The 18,732-nt window shown below is 33.5% G+C and overlaps 1 protein-coding gene across 1 annotated transcript in view; it reads right to left on the bottom strand.

Moving 5' to 3' along the window:
• MSH4 (mutS homolog 4) overlaps nt 1–18,732 on the bottom strand; it is a 55,396-nt gene that overhangs the window by 7,623 nt on the left and 29,041 nt on the right. Inside the window, exons 7-15 of the mRNA XM_015813204.1 lie at nt 15,674–15,846; nt 11,099–11,166; nt 10,232–10,306; nt 7,718–7,782; nt 6,962–7,131; nt 5,556–5,692; nt 4,750–4,853; nt 2,237–2,361; nt 412–612 (exon numbers count right to left, since the gene is read on the bottom strand). Coding sequence (XP_015668690.1) covers nt 412–612; nt 2,237–2,361; nt 4,750–4,853; nt 5,556–5,692; nt 6,962–7,131; nt 7,718–7,782; nt 10,232–10,306; nt 11,099–11,166; nt 15,674–15,846 — 1,118 coding nt within the window. The remainder of the gene's footprint in view (nt 1–411; nt 613–2,236; nt 2,362–4,749; nt 4,854–5,555; nt 5,693–6,961; nt 7,132–7,717; nt 7,783–10,231; nt 10,307–11,098; nt 11,167–15,673; nt 15,847–18,732) is intronic.

Here is an 18,732-nt window from a genome sequence, read left to right as displayed (position 1 = left end):
GGAAAAGCCATGTCTTGAGGGCACGGCGGAAGGAGGGGAGATCCGGAATAATCCGGATCTCTGGGGGGAGTTCGTTCCACAGGGTGGGAGCTCCCACAGAGAAGGCCCTCCCCCTGGGGGTCGCCAGCCGACACTGTTTGGCCGACGGCACCCTGAGGAGGCCCGCTCTGTGGGAGCGTACCGGTCGATGGGAGGCAATTGGTATACACACACACACACACACACACACATCTTGAGTGTTTTTTTGATGCACCGTCGGCCCAAATATGGGAGAAAGAAATCTTTTGCCTGTATCAGCTCAATCTACAGCTATCCACAGGCAGCAGTCGCTACTGCGACATCATTTGTATTTGCAATCCAAAAAATTTAGCGAATACACACACACACACATTCAGGGAAGCTATTGTTTACCCATTTGTGCCATAATCTGAGAAAGGGCTATCTGTTTTAAGTAGGTTGATTTTCCACTCATATTTGGTCCTGTAATTATTATAAAATTACTTCCTTCTGTGATATAGGTATCATTGGGAACAGGTTTTTCAAAATGTACTTTTTCAAGAACTGGATGCCATCCTTGCTTTATTGCTAATGTATCTGTAAACTCAGGACGTACTAAAAGGAAGAAAAATAATAAAATATTTTAATATTCATTTGTTATTGACAAGTATATTGTAACACAAGCTACTTATACTTTGGTTTATGAACCATCCAGAAATGTATATGTTATGTAATGTATGCAATGTGTAGGACTGCATTATTCCTAAATTTTTATATTACTATTTGCAGAACATGTAAAAATTGAGAAGTAATGCAATCCTACATATAAGTAAATAAGTTCCAAATTTCATTAAAGCTTATTCTCATAAAACTGTACAGCTCTTCCAGCCAGTGGTGTGACAAGGAGGGCTGTTTGTTTGTGTGGTCCACTCTGGATGCAGGGAATAAAGGGAATGCTGTTTAAAACATAAGGAGGCTAACAGTGGGTGTGGAGTTGTTACTGCCTTCATGCCAATCTGCTGTTTGGCAGTGGGTGGCAGCACAGCAGTGATGAAGGGGGAAAAAAGTGCTTTCAAGTCACAATTGGCAACTACTCCCTGCAGTTTTCCTGGCAGCATTTTTCAGAAATGGCTTGCCAGTTTCTTTACCATAAGACTGAGAGAAGAGACTGGTCCAAGATCACCCTGGAGGCTTAGTAACTAAGGTAGGGTTAGAATTTATAGTCTCTTGGTTTTTAGTCTGAAACCTTAGCTAGTACACCAAACTGGCTCTCAGCAATAAAGGAAAGGGCTGTTAAAAATGATCCAGTCCAGATATCAAATACGTTAGGAATGCCACTACCGGCAGCCTAAATTAAACAAAGTAAAACTAAACATATATGCAAAATCTTCCAATTTAAATCTTAATTAATTCAATAAGTCTAACTTGCCAGTTGCATGTTTATTTTAGAAATCAGAAGCAATGGTAGGAATGGAATAGAATCAAAGAAAGTAATTGTAAATTGCTATTTTTGAAATATGTTTCATTTGAGATACAATATTCCAAGAGACTTCCAATGTCAGAATTGTGGAACAGCTGGAGGGCAACATGTTTACACCCCAACCTTTATCAACACTATTAATAAGATCCTGCCCAAAAGGTTTTCAAATATTATATTTTCTATCTTTAACTTTATTATAAAAGAATAGCATTTTACCCAAATATTAATCTGTGTGCCAAAAAATCACTATAGCTAAGGTATGGGCTGTCATAATAGGATAGCACTGTAAAATACATCTTAATGCAATCTTTGAATGAGGCTGTTAAATTATTGCCGATGCTATTGTTTAAATTTTTTAACCTTACTGAAGTATTCCTTTGCATTATGTTAGGTGTCACTACAAGTACTTCTCATTTAGCAACCACGACAGGGACCAGCAACTTGATTGTTAAGCATAGTGATCACCACGTGAAACTGCAACTGTGCTTATGATCTCACTTCAAGCTTTTCTTTGTTTTATAGGGCCATAAATGTGAGGATTGATCTTAAAAATAACTTTACAACTTTACTACCACTGTAACTGTGCACTGTCACTAAGCAAGGCAGTTGCTAAACAAGAACTACCTGTAGTTAATTATTTTTGTAGATATGGTTAAAAAAAATAAGTGGACTACCTGTAGTTAATTATTTTGTACATATGGTTAAAAAAAGGGGGTATAAGTTTCAGCAGGAGTTGTTTTAAGAAACAAAATTACTTACCATAGTCAGACAGTGTGCAAGCATGGGCAAATGACTGCAACATATCTAGCATAGAGACAGTGTCAGAGAGTTTGTACAAGCAATGGATATGCTCATAGATTTCACTCAATAGTTTGCACACTATCCTGTAAACAAGGATAAGTACAGTTTATTTTACTATTCAAAGTAATTTACACTATTAGTAAATGTATCACTATATTCTAAAAAAAAATTCCTTTACATAACTGAAAAAAATTACATATTTAAAGAAAATTGTTAATAGAATTTATGTGATACAAAATGACTACATTATTACATTATACCTTATCAGAACTGAATAACAATTAGAACTGGAAACATTTTACAAATATTAGAAATAAACCAGTATAAAAGGGATTTGGTTATCTTATGAAAATACACTTTATTAGAGATTTTCAGATTCAAAAATCTGAAATGCAAAATGCATTTTTAAGGTTCATGGTTTAATGTGCCAAAGAATATATTCTGAAATCATAAAGAAGGCCCTAACCTTAACATTCTTTTTTTCTGAAAGGGGAAAAAGTGGAAATATTAGAAACCTGACATAGGCCGATCAAAACAGGTTTTGGATCTTCAGGATCCAAATCTCTGAATTTACTTATCTCCATTTTAAGCGGCAAAAATGAATCCAGTCTTGGTGCCTACCATAAGCAGGACTTTTAAATTTCTGAGGTAGCAGTCTCTGAACAATGCTTTGCTTTAGGAATGCTTGGCCTAGATATGTGTTTATTAATGTATATTTGTAATTTAAGGGAAACATACTCATCTACCGACTGCCCTGTTTTAAAGAAATTACTTAAGTGAATATTGTAATACCAGATGATACATTTAATGATTAACAGGTTCAGTATGACTCTCAAGGATTCCTGTCGTTCTTTGAGAAAGCCCATTTTAAAGCCTTAGATTTCTAGAAGACCTTTGAATGACTGGAATCTTGAAATTAAGTTAGTTCAATGAAACCAACAATTTGGGAGGCATCAAAGTTGAAAGAGAAATATTTTAGGTGTGAGGCTAATAATAAATGAGCTAAAATAAATCTACTACTACAATTTGACCCCATATAAACTAGTATAGTTTTTTAGCTTGGTTCTTTAGTGGGATTTTAAATAAAATTTACCCATTTAAAAATACAGCAGCTTTAAAGGTTAAAGACACTGTTCTGTGAGGAAAGATCCATGTGGTCCTTTGAATTTTAAAAGAATAAAGAAAATGCCCATATAAGAAGGGTATTAAAAACACTGCAATTTTTAATTTTATGAAACTCTCATACAGTCACTCTATAAAATTTATTAGCATTTGATGTAGAGCATAAGGATGTTTTTATGTTTCTTCATATAATGCATATTTAATTTATAGAAATCAATTACTGCAAAATGTATTGATAAATAATATTTTCAATGGCTTTATTAGATAGACAAATTCGACAAATTCAAAGACAAATGGCATAATAACTATTAAGCCTGATTATATGCCACAGAATATTAGTCACTCGAGGCTCACACTGAGGCTACTGTCTTTAAACTTTGTTTGTAGTGTCTTTGAAGACTTTCTAGATAATAAACCTACGTGCAGCCTCCTTTCTGAAATATTTTACTCAATATCCTTAGTGAGTCAGTTTGTGACTCGAATTGAGATGCTCCTGGGTCCATATTGAAAAGGTTGATTTTAGCTTTTTTTTCTCTTTCATGAACAGAATAGAATACAACTCAGGAGAATTAGTCTGCAGATTGATTTACTTAATCAAGCTCTAATCACCTTCTTACAAAATGGAGGACAGAAAAATAAAAAGCTTAGCAAATGACTTCTCTTTTATGCCTTCAGTTGTCTTGCCCCTTAACTATATCACTAAGTGTGTCATACATTCTTTAATTACCTCATTAGGTATGCTCACTAGTCCGGTCATGTCATCAGGCATGTAAGCGTACCTAGTTACACATACCGTACATATTCTTTGAAAATGGATCAAACCTATTCTAGTTGTTTTTAGCTAATGCCAGAAGTGAATTGAAAAGTTCATGGTGAACAAAAAGTTCAATTGCACATGACTCTTCATTTAATACACTAAGATTGCCCTAATTATAATTATAATTATCAAAGAAAATGTTTCATTCAAAAAGGGAAAACTAAATTTACAAAACCTCTATTTTTTATTGCTTCTGGTTTGTGTTAAACACATCCACATCCAGTCACACCCAAGCATATAATAAATGATATATCAAATATAAATCACTTGTGTGTCTGTTATACAGCTTGCCACAAGACCAGTGACACAAGGTGACTTTAAGAGACTTCTTGCCTTCAAAATTCTAAGTTTTCCGTAATATTTGATTTCTTTGGTGGAGGCTGCTGATAAAAGAGCGCCAGAGTCACTCTTTCAGGGAAATGGCCAGTCCAAAAATGCAAAACATAAATAAATAAAAATATTTTTTTCTGGGAAGACCAGACAAAACACAATCAAGATTCTACTTAGAATAACCAACATAATTCTTACTTACAAGTAAGTCATGTGATAGATTTCTCTCAAGGATTCCTGGCATCTTTCATTCATTTTCATTAAATCAGGTGAAGTAAAACTATATACATTTTTCATTTTAGTAATCTGTGGAAAATGTTCAAACTGAACATTAAAATATATTAAATATACTAAGTAGTCATATTCCTAATTCCAGAAGATCAATCAAAAATTACCTGTAAAGTGTGTGCTAAAATGTTTTGTTTTTTTTAAAACTTTCAACTACTGGTAATTATATCAGTAACAGAGCAAGGTCACAAAATTAAAACATTAGTAAATTATGATGGTAACCCTGTTTATTATTAACAGATAACTAGCGATAAATGACATAAGATTTTTTTTATCCCCGTCCTGATATACAAAGGCAGCAATTTTCAGTCAGTATCCTCTATTAAACTGTGCTACAACATTACACAAATACTGAAAACAGACTACAAAGGAAATTCAGTCTACACAAATTACTCTGGTTATGGCAATAATAAAATAAAAATACAATGCATTGTATTATAGATTTTATTATTATTAAAATCAGCAGTATTCTTTAGTGAAAAAAAGTACATTTCTTAATTATAATTTTCATGCCATAGGCATAAAAGCCACTGGGTGAGTTTGGGCCAGTCACTCTCTCAGCGAACCCAGCTCATAGGTTTGTTATTGTGGCAATAAAAGGAGGAAGAAGGATAATTATGTATATCTGCTGTCTTGAGTTACTTATAAAGTACTAAACACAGGATGAAAATCAAGCAAATAAAAATAAAATAATAGATTTGAAATCCAACATTTTCAAACCTTGGTAAATTCTGAAGGAAGCTGACCATTGTGTATTGCTGCACAATCAGCACTCATCTGGATAAAAAATCCTCGCGCTGAACTAAAGCTGGTTTTCAAAGGAAGGTTATATTTTTCTGCGAGTTGTGTTATCATTCCTTAATTGCAAGGTATAAATATTTTGGTTATGACAGTAAACCACATTGTTTGGGCACTAAAATTAATCAGTATGGTGAAAATCCTGACATTTTTATACATCAATAAGACAGAAAATAATTTAATCTTAAAAAAATAGCAAAATAGTATTGTATTAGTATTGTGTCACTATAAAAATGAGTGGAAAGTAATTTTAAAAATTAGTAATAAGGACATAACTTCTTTCATCTGAAATTTCAGAAGTATCCCTGGGTCAATTAATAAATGTGATTCAAGAAGAAATTCATGAGTTATTCCTCTTTAGAATTCCACAGCCTGTAAACAGCTTACTTCTTAAAAATGTTAAATTCTGAAAAGTCTAAATAGTGTTTTGTACTTTGTTCTCCACATAAATTCACATGACATCCCTTTCACACAAATAAATTCAAAATAGAGGAAGGGAGGGAGGAAGGAAAGGAAGGAAGGAAGGGAGGGAGGGAGGGAGGAATGAAGGAAGGAAGGAAGGAAGGAAGGAAGGAAGGAAGGAAGGAAGGAAGGAAGGAAGGAAGGACCGACCCATACAATATGTCACAAGTAGAGATCCTTGTTCCATACACTAGCTATGTCATGATACCTAAATTTATCTCACATGTAACTCTCCTGCCTATTCTATTCTAATGTATGCCTACCTATCACCTACTCCAGTGGTCCTCAACCCCTGGGCTGTGGCCCACTACTGGGCTGTGAGCCGTTTGGAATTGGGCCACGGAAGCGAGGGGCAAGCACGTACATGCACATCTCCACTTGTGTGAGCAGCAGGTGAGCATGTGCATGCACACTCCATTTGTGCAAGTTGCATAGGACCAATGACACAATTCCCATTTATTTCAAAATAGTCATAGCAGAAGAACATTCTAGGAGATGTTGCCCAATGTGAATAACATTTCAGAATTTTTAAACAATGTTCTTATTTGACATAAACACTTAAAATTTAAGACTGCATTTTCTTAAATATACCTACATATATTTATTTGTAACTATTACTGAACTCTATGGAACATATATCTGAATGCACTCTGCACTATATTGTAAATGTTATTAAAGAGTGTATATTGCTGTGCTTTCATTATTTATTTTTATTGTTTCATTGTTATATTTACATGTTTTATAATTTTATGTTCTATTGTTGTATGCCAGCCCCATGGTGAGATGTGGCAAGTAGATTTAATAATAAATAAATAAACAAATAAATATATTCTGGTAAATTATTATTCTAAATTGTCTTCCCATACCAGCTATATCATCCACAATTTCAGTGTAAGTTCTTCGTGCTATATCAAGAAATTCATTAATATTAGGTTTCACCGCATAGCACTTTTGAGTTCTCATATTCAAACATCCTTTTGTGTATCTTGTATCATCATTAATAACAGTTTTAATCTTTTCAAGAATGATCCCAAACCTAGAGAAATTATACACAATTGTGGAAATGACTGTTATATTTTACAAATGTATTAACTACCTAAAAAGATTTTTATCCCAACTCAGATAATATATTTTTATAATTTCACTACATTCATATATGTTGAATTGCCTTATGCAATATTTATTTTTCATTATTATCTGAAAAACTATTTATCTTCAAACAATACTATTTCTGTCAGGATTCTTTAGTTAGTTACATTTTCATTGTGATAGATAAGTTTAAAACAAGTTAATAATGACTTACTTAAATCTAAATACTAAGAGCCTAATGCTGGGAAAGATTGAGGGCAATAGACGAAGGGGACAACAGAGAATGAGGTGGCTGGATGGAGTCACTGAAGCAGTAGGCGTGAGCTTAAATGGACTCCAGAAGATGGTAGAGGACAGGAAGGCCTGGAGAAACATTGTCCATGGGGTCATGATGGGTTGGACACGACTTCGCAACTAACAACAACAACCATGACATGACATGAGTAATACCAATAATTACAATGAGAAGTAACTTTAACTTTTATTGTCTAATGTAAAATGTTAGATATAAAACTGTATTTATAACATAGTACCTGCTATCTTCCAAAGAGCTATAATAAGCTTTTAACAATGGAGTCTTATAGCTTTTTAAGGCTTCCTGTTTAAATAAAATGAAAATCTACATGAACAAGAATAGAGGAACATTAATAGACTTCTATCTTACTTCACTAAGGTTTGGATGGAAAAAAATATAACTTTATGTTTTAAAATTATTTAAAATATAAGTAAATCAAAAATTACAGCATAATAAATGTATGCACAAAAAATTGGCTTCAAATAGTATCAATCAAGTAATTTAAAAAGTACTCACTTTTAAAAATTCATTCATGCCAATTTAACTACAAAAATGATTATCTAAACCAAAACATTACTAATAATATTTTTGTATCAATATAATAATATATATTGAATAAAATATACCGTATCTGTAAATTAATATGTCGAAGAAAACAGTATTTAATTGCTTAAAATCTTCCTGTTATTGGAAATGCAACTCAAGTGTTAGAACATTAACACATATAATTTAGATTTGACCTAGTATTTTTTTTATATAAGGTAGATGTCAACTAAATTAGTAAAATGACTCTGAATCATATTAAAGATGCATATATTTTTATCTACGTCATAAAATATACCACCAACTGTATTGGTATTTCATTTGAAATTTATCAAGGCAGGGGCTCAGGAGCTGACAAACAAAATAATCATACAAATGTCAGAGGCAAAATCTGCACCTGATGTGCAGAAAATAATTGGCATTTATCTTCTGTCAATTTTTGTTTAGAAGAGCTATTTTTTTGATAAAGGGGGAAGGAAGAAGACCTCTGAGCAATATGTCAATTTTTCTGAATTTTCCAGGACTTTTTCTTCTTTTTTCTTTGTAAATTATCACATTATTAGCTATTATTCGTTAGATTATTCCTGTTGTTTGCATTATTGTTGTGTCAGTCATACCTTCAGTTTGCTATTTAGTTTATCCTAATGAAATTATATTTAAAAGCTTTCATGTGTTAAAATGAGAAAAATAAACAGGCAGAAGAAGTGAATGTCTTGACTCATAAGCATTGATAGTTGTTACTATCCAGTTTATTTCAGAACATGGAGGCCCTCCAAGCAGGTACTCTAAAAGATAGTTTTGATATATATCATAGTTTAATAGATGTATTAATTGCCTGATAGGTATGTACACACAATGATAGTGGATCCAAACCTATTTAGAGTTTTAAAGGTTAAAATCAGTTCTATGAATTCTCATAGGAGCAAACTATCAAATGTCTGCAATAGATCTATCTGTATGTTATTAGGACATGGGTAATTGGCTAAGGATACATTTTTGCATGAGCAATTAAAAGTATAATCAAAAAATCCCACATCTGATGTTCTTCTGGTAAAGATATTCCACAAGAGTGATCAGGACTCCAGCAGTTATAAAGAGACTATTCCTTTCCTGAAGGAGGTACTAATTATTTACCAGATAATATTTCCCCCAAGTATGAACTTTCAAGTAAGCATGAATGACAAGAATCAAGCATAAAGGTTATAGAACATATTGATTCTAAAGGTTAGAGAATCTCAATCAGAGATTTTCTATATACAGCCAGGCCACTTTCTCTCAGCTTCTAAGGAAAACGTATGAACTATATTATCTGTCGAATGCTTTCGAAGCATCATAAGACTTCTCTATATGATCATTTTAAGGAAAACAGCCTTCTTGCCATCTAAAAGAGTTCAGTTTGACAGCTTGGAAAAGTTACATTGGTAATGAAGAGGTATTTTCACTCCAAGAGAGTAGGTAGGTTCCTTGGTATGTTCTAGACCAGGGGTCCTCAACCTTGGGAACTTTAAGACTTGTGGACTTCAACTCTGGGAGTTGAAGTCCACAAGTCTTAAAGTTGCCAAGGTTGAGGAGTCCTGGTCTAGACCAGGGGTCCCCAACCCCCGGTCCATGGATCAGTACCAATCCACAGCATGCCAGCAACCTGTCCGCACAAACAAGGAAAGCTCCATCCATGGGATGCAGGCAGCACACAAAACCACGCTCCCTCCGGTCCACGGAAAAACCTCTCTCCATGTAACTGGTCCCTGATGCCCAAAAGATTGGGGACTTCTGGTCCAGACAACCATTAAGTATGATCAGTTTGAATTTCCTTCCACCTATCTTTATCTGCCTTCTTTCACGCACATATATGAACATGTGGTTATCAGATAGTGGTGAGTAGACAGTCCAGCAAGTAAATATAAGGGATTGGACAATCTGAGAGTTCAGTGTGTGACTATGTACTGGGATATATTTAGGTATATAGACATTTGTCACATTTAAGAATCAGGTGATATCCTAGTGTATCCATTATCTACTGTTTAGCTTAACTGTATCACATTCTGGGTAGTATGATAATATTTTAAATAGGAGAAAAGCAATCCCTCCCATTGGTAAAGTAATATGATAGGATAGAGTGCAAAGTCCTGGTTTAATAAATTCCTTCATTTGAGAATTAAATGAAATGATAACCATAATTGGCATTACATAGTATTTTAGGATATGATACCTTCAAAGGCTCCACAAGTTCCAAAGTATGCTTCAGATAAATTAAATTGGTTATTTTCGATTCAGATGCATTAACCTGTTTTAAAAATATATGTTATTGTTGGTACAGTATAAAATAGCCTAGATACCGTTTATTATCATTAGTTATTTGTGTTAACTGACATTACTATTTTCCTTGTAAGCACGATAACCAGAGTTGGCATATTAGAAATATAACTTAAACGATATCTCCTTTATCCAATAAACTGTTCATTCTTAGAGCCTTTAGTTTGGCAGTGTTATACTATAGTGCGTCCCTCTAGTATTAAACTCTAGTACTAACAGTAGGTAATCTCATACTTTCTAGTATTAATTTGATTAATTAATCTGCTATTAACATTGGGTAATCTCATACTTTCAAGGTTTGAAGAACAAAGGAAAATAAGTTTCCTACTAATTATTCATAGAGAATTTTACAGTCACCTAGTATAATACTAAATCATTAACCACTTGATTACCTATAAAAAACAAACAAAAAATCTTAAAAAGTTTAATTTTATGTAATTAAAACTAAATCATATATGAAACAACTAACTATAATTGTTTGTGCATTATTAGAAAATAGCAATATCAATATCTGTCAAGCTAAATTTGTTTATGAATAAAAATATAGAAAACCCATCATTTCTATAGAATGCAAAGGATAAAAATACCATCTCTCCATATATGTATGGCTGTGTATTCATATCTAAAAATCTTTTTAGAAAGTGGTTTTGATTCATATTCTCTATGAGAACAGAATTCTCTAAAATAGGCAAGCAATAGAGATAATCGATAGATATTTATAATACATTTATAATGTATTCCATAAAAATATTTATAAACATACCGTATCCTGCTTTGGAATTTGTACTAAAACTGAAAGTAATTGTTCAGTGTCCAAAAATCTTGCTATAACTGGGGGAAAAAAATCAAACAAATTTTTTAGTTTGATCCACAAACCAGTTAAACTTAAATTCTAGGGTTTATTTCTACACATGTACAAAATTATTCAAATTCAAAATGTTTTGATTTCAAGAAATGTTATTTCAAGTTTCATGTTTTTATTAAAAGGATAGAAATTAGATTTGTGATATTGAGATGGAGGCCTGTTTCCGCTAAATGTGAAAATTATGCTATATTTGATGGAATTTAAAATTATCTGCCTCTATTCCCTTTCCCTTTTACATGAAATAACTGTATCTTATAAACATGGTGTTGGGTTAGGGAATAATAGCAAGCAAGAAGATGGACATAGATACCATTGTGAGGTGATTGTTTAGGTGCTATTGTTCTGTACCTAATTTCCCATCCTCTAATCCAGACATGTCAAACTGGGCCAGATGCGTCACGATGAAACCGTGCCCACCCCATTGCCGGCAATGGGGAAAAAGTCACAATACGTCGTGCAACATCACGTGATGTCACAAATTTGACATGCCTGCATCTAATCTATCATGCTCAGCATGGGTTGCCTTATACATGCTAATGGTTATCACTAGTCATTTCACAGCCACTTAAATCCTAAAATTCTATCACAATTAGTCAAGCTTTGAAGCCACTTGATTTCTAGGAAATCTCTGGATGCTTTGCTTGTAGGGGCCATCTTGGGATCCTGTATTATTAAGAAATAATTGCCAACAGCAGCTATACTAAAATTTCTGTTACCAGTTCATTCTTTACAGTACGTGCAATCTAAATTTCACCATCATCTCTCCTCAACTATAATTCTACTTCAATTTGGCAGGATCTTAATTTAAATTTCTGCTGTGCTGTGACTCAAACCCTACAACTTGTACTTGCTCTATAACAATACAGTCATTTGTGGCTAAGAATATTCTTTAACAGTAAGAGTTTGTACTATCTGACAAGTGATAAATTGACATTAAGATCCATATCACGATATCAGAATATATGATCGTCACCGTCAGTTGTTGAAACCAATTCCTACATAAGCACTTGGGAAAAGTCCAATCTGGAGTAAAGGGATTTACAAAAGATAACAAAGTATGAGGAATTTAGGGTTAGGAACTAGAAGAAGTTTCATCAAACTTTGGGCATTCAGTAGATAATAGATCTATACTCTATGTTGTGAATAGAGGGAATTCTTTCATATTCAGTTTTAATCTACTGTATGCCCCCCAACCAATAAATATTCTTAAATAAAACATACATACTAAATTGGTCATCTATAATTGTAAACTGCAACTGATAATAATACTGGTGTTCCGACAATGAATGTTCTGTATGTTTACCCTTTTATTTCGCCACTCCTCCCATTACCTCCCCCCTTTTCTAGTTGTAATTATTTTTATGGACATTTTTGTTATTAATTGTCTAACACTTTCATACACAAGATTCATCATATGTTTACGAAAACGTAAGTTTGTCAATAGGAATTATTGCAGGAATCTAGTTGAAAACTACAATAATATGGGAGTAATTCATATTTTGATTATATCCTAACTGGGCAATAGGGAAAGTTGTATTGCCCCCCCCCCCTATAAAGTTTGCACCAGCGTAGGAGAGAGCAAGCCATTGATACTCTAGACTTACAGGTATCAAATCATTATTCTAAGTACAAATCTGTAAGAGAACTTTTAAGGCAGGCCCTCAGTGAGTAATATATGTGAATGAGAGAAACATACCAAGTCCCAATAACTTATCCTGTTTCAAAATCTGAACACTTCTTAAATGGTCAGAATTGCTACTTGCAACTCACAACAGCAATAAGTGAAACAAGTGCAATAATTTGAATAATTTAAAAATATAACTATATTAAATAAAATGCTTATATATATTTTACTGTATTGATAAGTTCAACAAGATATACATAGTTTTTAGATATGTAATGTATTTTATTGGTTTTCAGCATGAATTCTCATATTTCTAATATTTATCTTTATAACATTTAATAGAAGAGAATTTATAACATTTGTATGTCTGCATAATTTATTTATAGAAATCTTTACACATCACATTTTACTTTAATTCTCATGAGTTCAAGAGCCCCAAAAAGAGATAGATTTCTAAGACTGTATATTAAAAAAGTCCGTAACAGATAAGAGTCAACATAGGAGATTCTTCTTTATTGGATATCTTTTATTTTAGCAAAGTCTGAAATTTGATCAGAGTGACAACACTACCAGAATTAAACAATTTTCATGCTGTATTGAATGAGGAGAAAAGTATTATTAAACTCCTTTTTCTCCAGCATTACTTTTCCAATTATATTTGGAAAATATAATTGTATATTGATATACAATTTATATATAAATATAACATATTGCAGCTGTTAACAAAAAAAGACTATAGCTACAGCTTATCCTTTAAAAGTTGATCAAACCAATTTATTCCTGATAATATATACAAATAATGGATGTCTTTGCCTTTGATTTAATTGAACCAAGCTACTCAAGACCATTCAATGATTCATCTCCTCGGACAGGAAACAGACCAATTTGGATTAGTAGACTGTCTATGGCATTTTTTCTATTTTTTGCAGCCCCATTAGCTACTCTCCTGAAACAATCCATGTGCAGTCAGTCAACCCCCATGAAGTAATCTCTACTTATCAAAGAATCATCAACCTTGTCCAGAAGCATACTCAGCCTGCTCAGCAATCTTCTTCGCATCAGTTTAACAATTGATCCAAATCTTGACTCAACATGTAATTCTAGCTTATAAAAATGCCTTATATTCATGTTATATTCTAGCTTATAAAATGCCCTAATATGAAACATTTTAGTCCTTTTAAAAGGCTATAAGAAGCTTTTAAAGAAAAAAACAAACGCCAAATTCAAAAAATCTAAAGGATCCAGTGGGCTGTGATCAATACAAATTATTCTCTGTTTTGGAGTCTTGTTTCTCAACTTCCAGCCAGAGTTAACTCTGAAAATAATAAAAAATCTCGAGAGACTTGGACTGCATACTTTCTTGGTAATTTACTATGTCCCAAGGCAACAAAGCCCATGTCCAGTTTGTTGATGAATCTCTGTCTGAATGACCTCCAGTTTCACCTTCTGAGGTTCAAAAATTAATTTCTCAATTGACAAACCGCAAAAGCCTGGGTAAATGTTTAATTTTGTCAAAAAAAATAAAATTAAATTCTGTATGTGGGTCACTGTGCTATTCCCCCCCTTTTTTTACAGATGTAAATAATTCCCTTTGAGCATGCACATAATGGTCCAATTTGGCTGACATAAATTCTGGCTAATGGAAGTTTTGAGTGAATCTCACATCACCAGATAGGTTTAGATCTACCCTAAGGAGACAGATTAACAATGATTTGGTGTATCGCAGCCCTTACTTGTTACCACTCTCTGCTCTTGGCTTTGATTAAACTCTGGCTGAATTGAAACAGAGAATTTGGGATTTAGATATTCAGACTGATAGAGCTAGTATTTTCCATATTTTTCTACAGTGCAATCACTCCCTTGTTCCTCGGTCTAAATTTTTAGAAATATATTTCATGCTTTTAATTGGAGATATTTTACTTGGACATGAACTGGGGTACTACCAATTGGGATGACAATTGGGGTACTACCAATTGGGATGACAAGTGCAGGAATTTAATCTAGCTAGATTAAATTCCTGCACTTGCTTGTGCTCAGAAAGAGAAGTTGAATCTATATCATATGTGCTATTAAAATGTTTGTTATATACCCAATGGCAATTGAAATTGGCGAGTAATTTTCATTGCTCCTGTGTTATGCAATAACTGCTTTTCTTTTATGTAATCAATTGTCCAAGAAGGTTGTAAAATCCTTTCTGAGATTCTCCGATACCTCCTTTTCATTTATTGTCTCTGGATTTTTTTTTTCATAATTTTATCCTTTATTTACTGAGCCTCTTGTTTGGCTGTTCTTAAACTATAATTAAACACAGGTAAAATAATTTTTAAAATGCCTATCCTACAATAAAACTTGCTAACTTATTATATTTGGGTAATTTATTTACAATACTAACTTATTAATGATATGAACTAATACATTCAGAAGATTTGAAAATTAAAATACAATACAAGTAGTCCTCAACTTACGACCACAACTAAATGAGCTAAGTGAATTTTGCCCCATTTTACATTCTTGCCACAGTTGTTAAATTAGTAACATGGTTCTTAACGTGAATCTTGTTTCCCCATTGACTTCACATATCAGAAGGTCATAAAGGGTGATCAATATGACCTCGGGACATTGCAACTGTCAAAAATAAGAGTCAGTTGCCAAGTGCTTGAATTTTGATCATGTGACTAGGGGAAATGCTGCAACAGTCATAAGTGTGAAAAACGGTCATAAGTCACTTTTTTCAGTGCTGTTGTAACTTCACTCACTAAATGAACTGTTACAAGTCAAGGACTACCTGTACACTGCACCAATCTAACTATAAACTATTCTATTCCTTTTACAAAGCAGAATTTATGTACCTGACTGAAGACCAAAAAAGCATTCCTCATCCTGAAGGAGCTCTTGAACAGAATCCAATCTTGTGTTGATACTATCAGCATCAATCAGAGGTTCCAGGATATTAGACCTAAGTCTTCGACTTCCCCCTGGTGTCTTAGTATAATTTAGAATACCAAAAAGAGTATGGCCTTTCCTTTGAAAACAATGCAAGTTTGGAAAATAATCTCATTAAATAAATTTAATGCAAATGTAAGTGTACATTTATATACTAATAGTTTGGTTTTCAAAACTGGCAACACTATATGCGCACAAATCACAAAGCCTTTCCAAGGGCAGAGAACACAGTGTGGAACATCCCCTACCAAGGTTGCATAAAGTCAATACTATGTTCTGTTTTATTGGTTATTTAAAAAATCATATCACCTAAATCAGGGGTCCCCAACCCCCAGTCCTTGGACCAGTACCAGGCCGCAGCATGCCAGCAACAGGTCCGCACAAACAAAGAAAGCCCCATCCGCAGGATGCAGGCAGCACACAAAACCAGGCCCCCTCCGGTCTGCGGAAAAACCTCTCTCCACGTAACTGGTCCCAAAAGGTTGGGGACCTATGACCTAAATTACTTTAACATTAGATCCATTATTTATTCATTAGTTATGGTGAATTTGTAAAATATTATCAATTATCCAATCATTTGAATTATTTTTAAAAAATATATTATTTTCCCGATGTAAAATTTAATAATGTTTTGTTACTGCTTCCTGCTGACGAGAGATAGATTCAACGGTTAGTTTACTTTCATTTGCATCTCTTTGTTTTCAGATGTGATGTTATAGCTCTGGCTGAGAAGTCCCCCTTAGATGCTATACATTCAATATCTCGATACAAAAAGCTGAAACACGAAAAATGGCAGAATTGTAGTAGCAGATCCTCCTCTGGCCCTTGATCATACGGTAGCTCATTTGATTCAGGCTTCCAACCAGCAAATAACATTGTAACCACATTTTGTTATAGCCTTACATTTGTACTTGAACTACTTTGGCAATGCTGTCCCCTTGTCTCTTGCCTATGCTGAGTAGAGGTAATCACTGACTTATGAGCACAACTGAGTCCAAAATTTCTGTTGCTGAGTGAGACATTTGTTAAGTGAGTTTTGCCTCATTTTATGACCTTTCCTGCCACACATGTGGAGTGAACCACTGGAGTTGTTAAGTTAGTAACTCAGTTGTTAAATGAATCTGGCTTCCCCCATTGACTTTGCTTGGGAGAAGGTTGCAAAAGGTGATGACATGGCCCTGGGACACTGTAACCGTCACGAGACAGTTGCCAGCGTCTGAATTTTGATCACGTGACCAGGAAGATGCTGCAATAGTCATAAGTGTGAAAAATGCTCATAAGTCCCTTTTTTCAGTGCTGTGGTAACTTTGAATGGTCACTGAATGAATTGTTGCACTGTAAGTCGAGAACTACCTGTATTCTTTTTGTAACCTAGGCTGCATTTTACTTATAGCCAACTCCAGCCAGAAGAGTTATATTAGTACTAGAGGAAAAAAAATACTCTTATCAGTTTCATAGATAAATTGTTCACAACATAAACCAGGGTATAAAATTCTAGAAATTGAACTTTTAAATAACATGGGAAAGAAGCATTAATAAACAGGACTTCATTAGAAGTAAAACAGAAGAACTGTATTGCTGAAACATACAAATAGTAAAATTCTATGTGTTTACTCTAAAGTAGATCTAATTATGTTAAATGGCTATTTCCATTTATAATTGGAAAATATGTATCTTGTCTTTTTATTTCACATCTAGCTAGGAAAAGCAGTGCTAATTTAAAGTTGAAATATCTACCAACATCTTCCCTTCTAGTCCCCAGTTTAGGAAAGAAAGTAGTTTGTGCTTTAGAGAAATAAAATATTGGGCCTGCAGCAAATTGTGTTTTATATCACAGCACATCTAGTACAACAGCAATCTATTTGTGGCGCAGCAAAAGCTTATGTAAGTGGTTTATGAGCAACTTTGCATAGAGGAAGATAGAATTTCAGATGGTAATTATGCAATACATTAAAGCAGGTTTGAGACTGGTGGCAGCCAAATTGAGTGAATAAATTAATGCAAAAAATATGCACTAATGATCCATGTATATATTTTGTCTGTTAATGTCTGACTAAACAGATCAAAAACCTCCTTTAGAAAAAAATGTTGTTTCTTGGTGAAAGGGAAATAATTTATTCAATCTGTCAAATTAATGCTGTGATTAGAACACATAAGACAAAATGTTAAATATTTATTTATAGAGATCTTATTAAGAACTGAAACTACACAAAACATGTATGCTCTGTCAAGGAAAATAAGGACTGCCTTCACAAGAATTTATGTCAGCAATATATTGACATTAATACAACATTTAAAATTTGTGCCTATGGCGAGAACAAGATAAGCACTTTGTGCAAACTGCATGAAGAAAATGGAGATCCAGGAGTAGTAAGCCTTTTTATTTAATACAATCATACAATCATCACTTTGTCAACATCAAGGCTTCTCTGAGGGGTCACAGCAGTTCAATTCTCCTAAAGGGGATCTGGTCAATAAACTTTAAGTCAATAAAAGCAACATAAACAAAACTTCATGGAGTAATGTATTTTTCTATAATACGATGAAAAGTAAGTCATTTCCATTTCCTGAAACTGGGTCAATTTTCCTCCCCTGTATTATCCAATCTACATGTTAGAAATTAGTTGGGTGCTTTCATATCCCCCTTTTTTGTATGCTTGGATTATGATGAATCTATGTCGTAATAGATTCACAAAGGGGAATCACAAAGGAAGAATCCAAATTTGTGAACAGGATACCAGGATTATCTATGACTGTTTTGCCATCTTATTTATTTTATTTATTTATTAATTGTATTTATATCCCGCCCTTCTCCTTTCGGACTCAGGGCGGCTGACAAATGATAAAAAGCTAACATATTACACCTAGTTAAAATTTAATTAAAATGAAATATTTGAGAATGTCAAATTTAAAAGTAATTAAAACCCCTATAAAATCCCCTAGGCCAGTCCCGCTTGCTGGAACA

This window comes from Protobothrops mucrosquamatus, unplaced genomic scaffold (assembly GCF_001527695.2).
Source record: "Protobothrops mucrosquamatus isolate PMUCROS unplaced genomic scaffold, P.Mucros_1.0 scaffold142, whole genome shotgun sequence".
Lineage (NCBI taxonomy): Eukaryota > Metazoa > Chordata > Lepidosauria > Squamata > Viperidae > Protobothrops > Protobothrops mucrosquamatus.
This window is presented reverse-complemented; position numbering and strand designations above follow the sequence as displayed.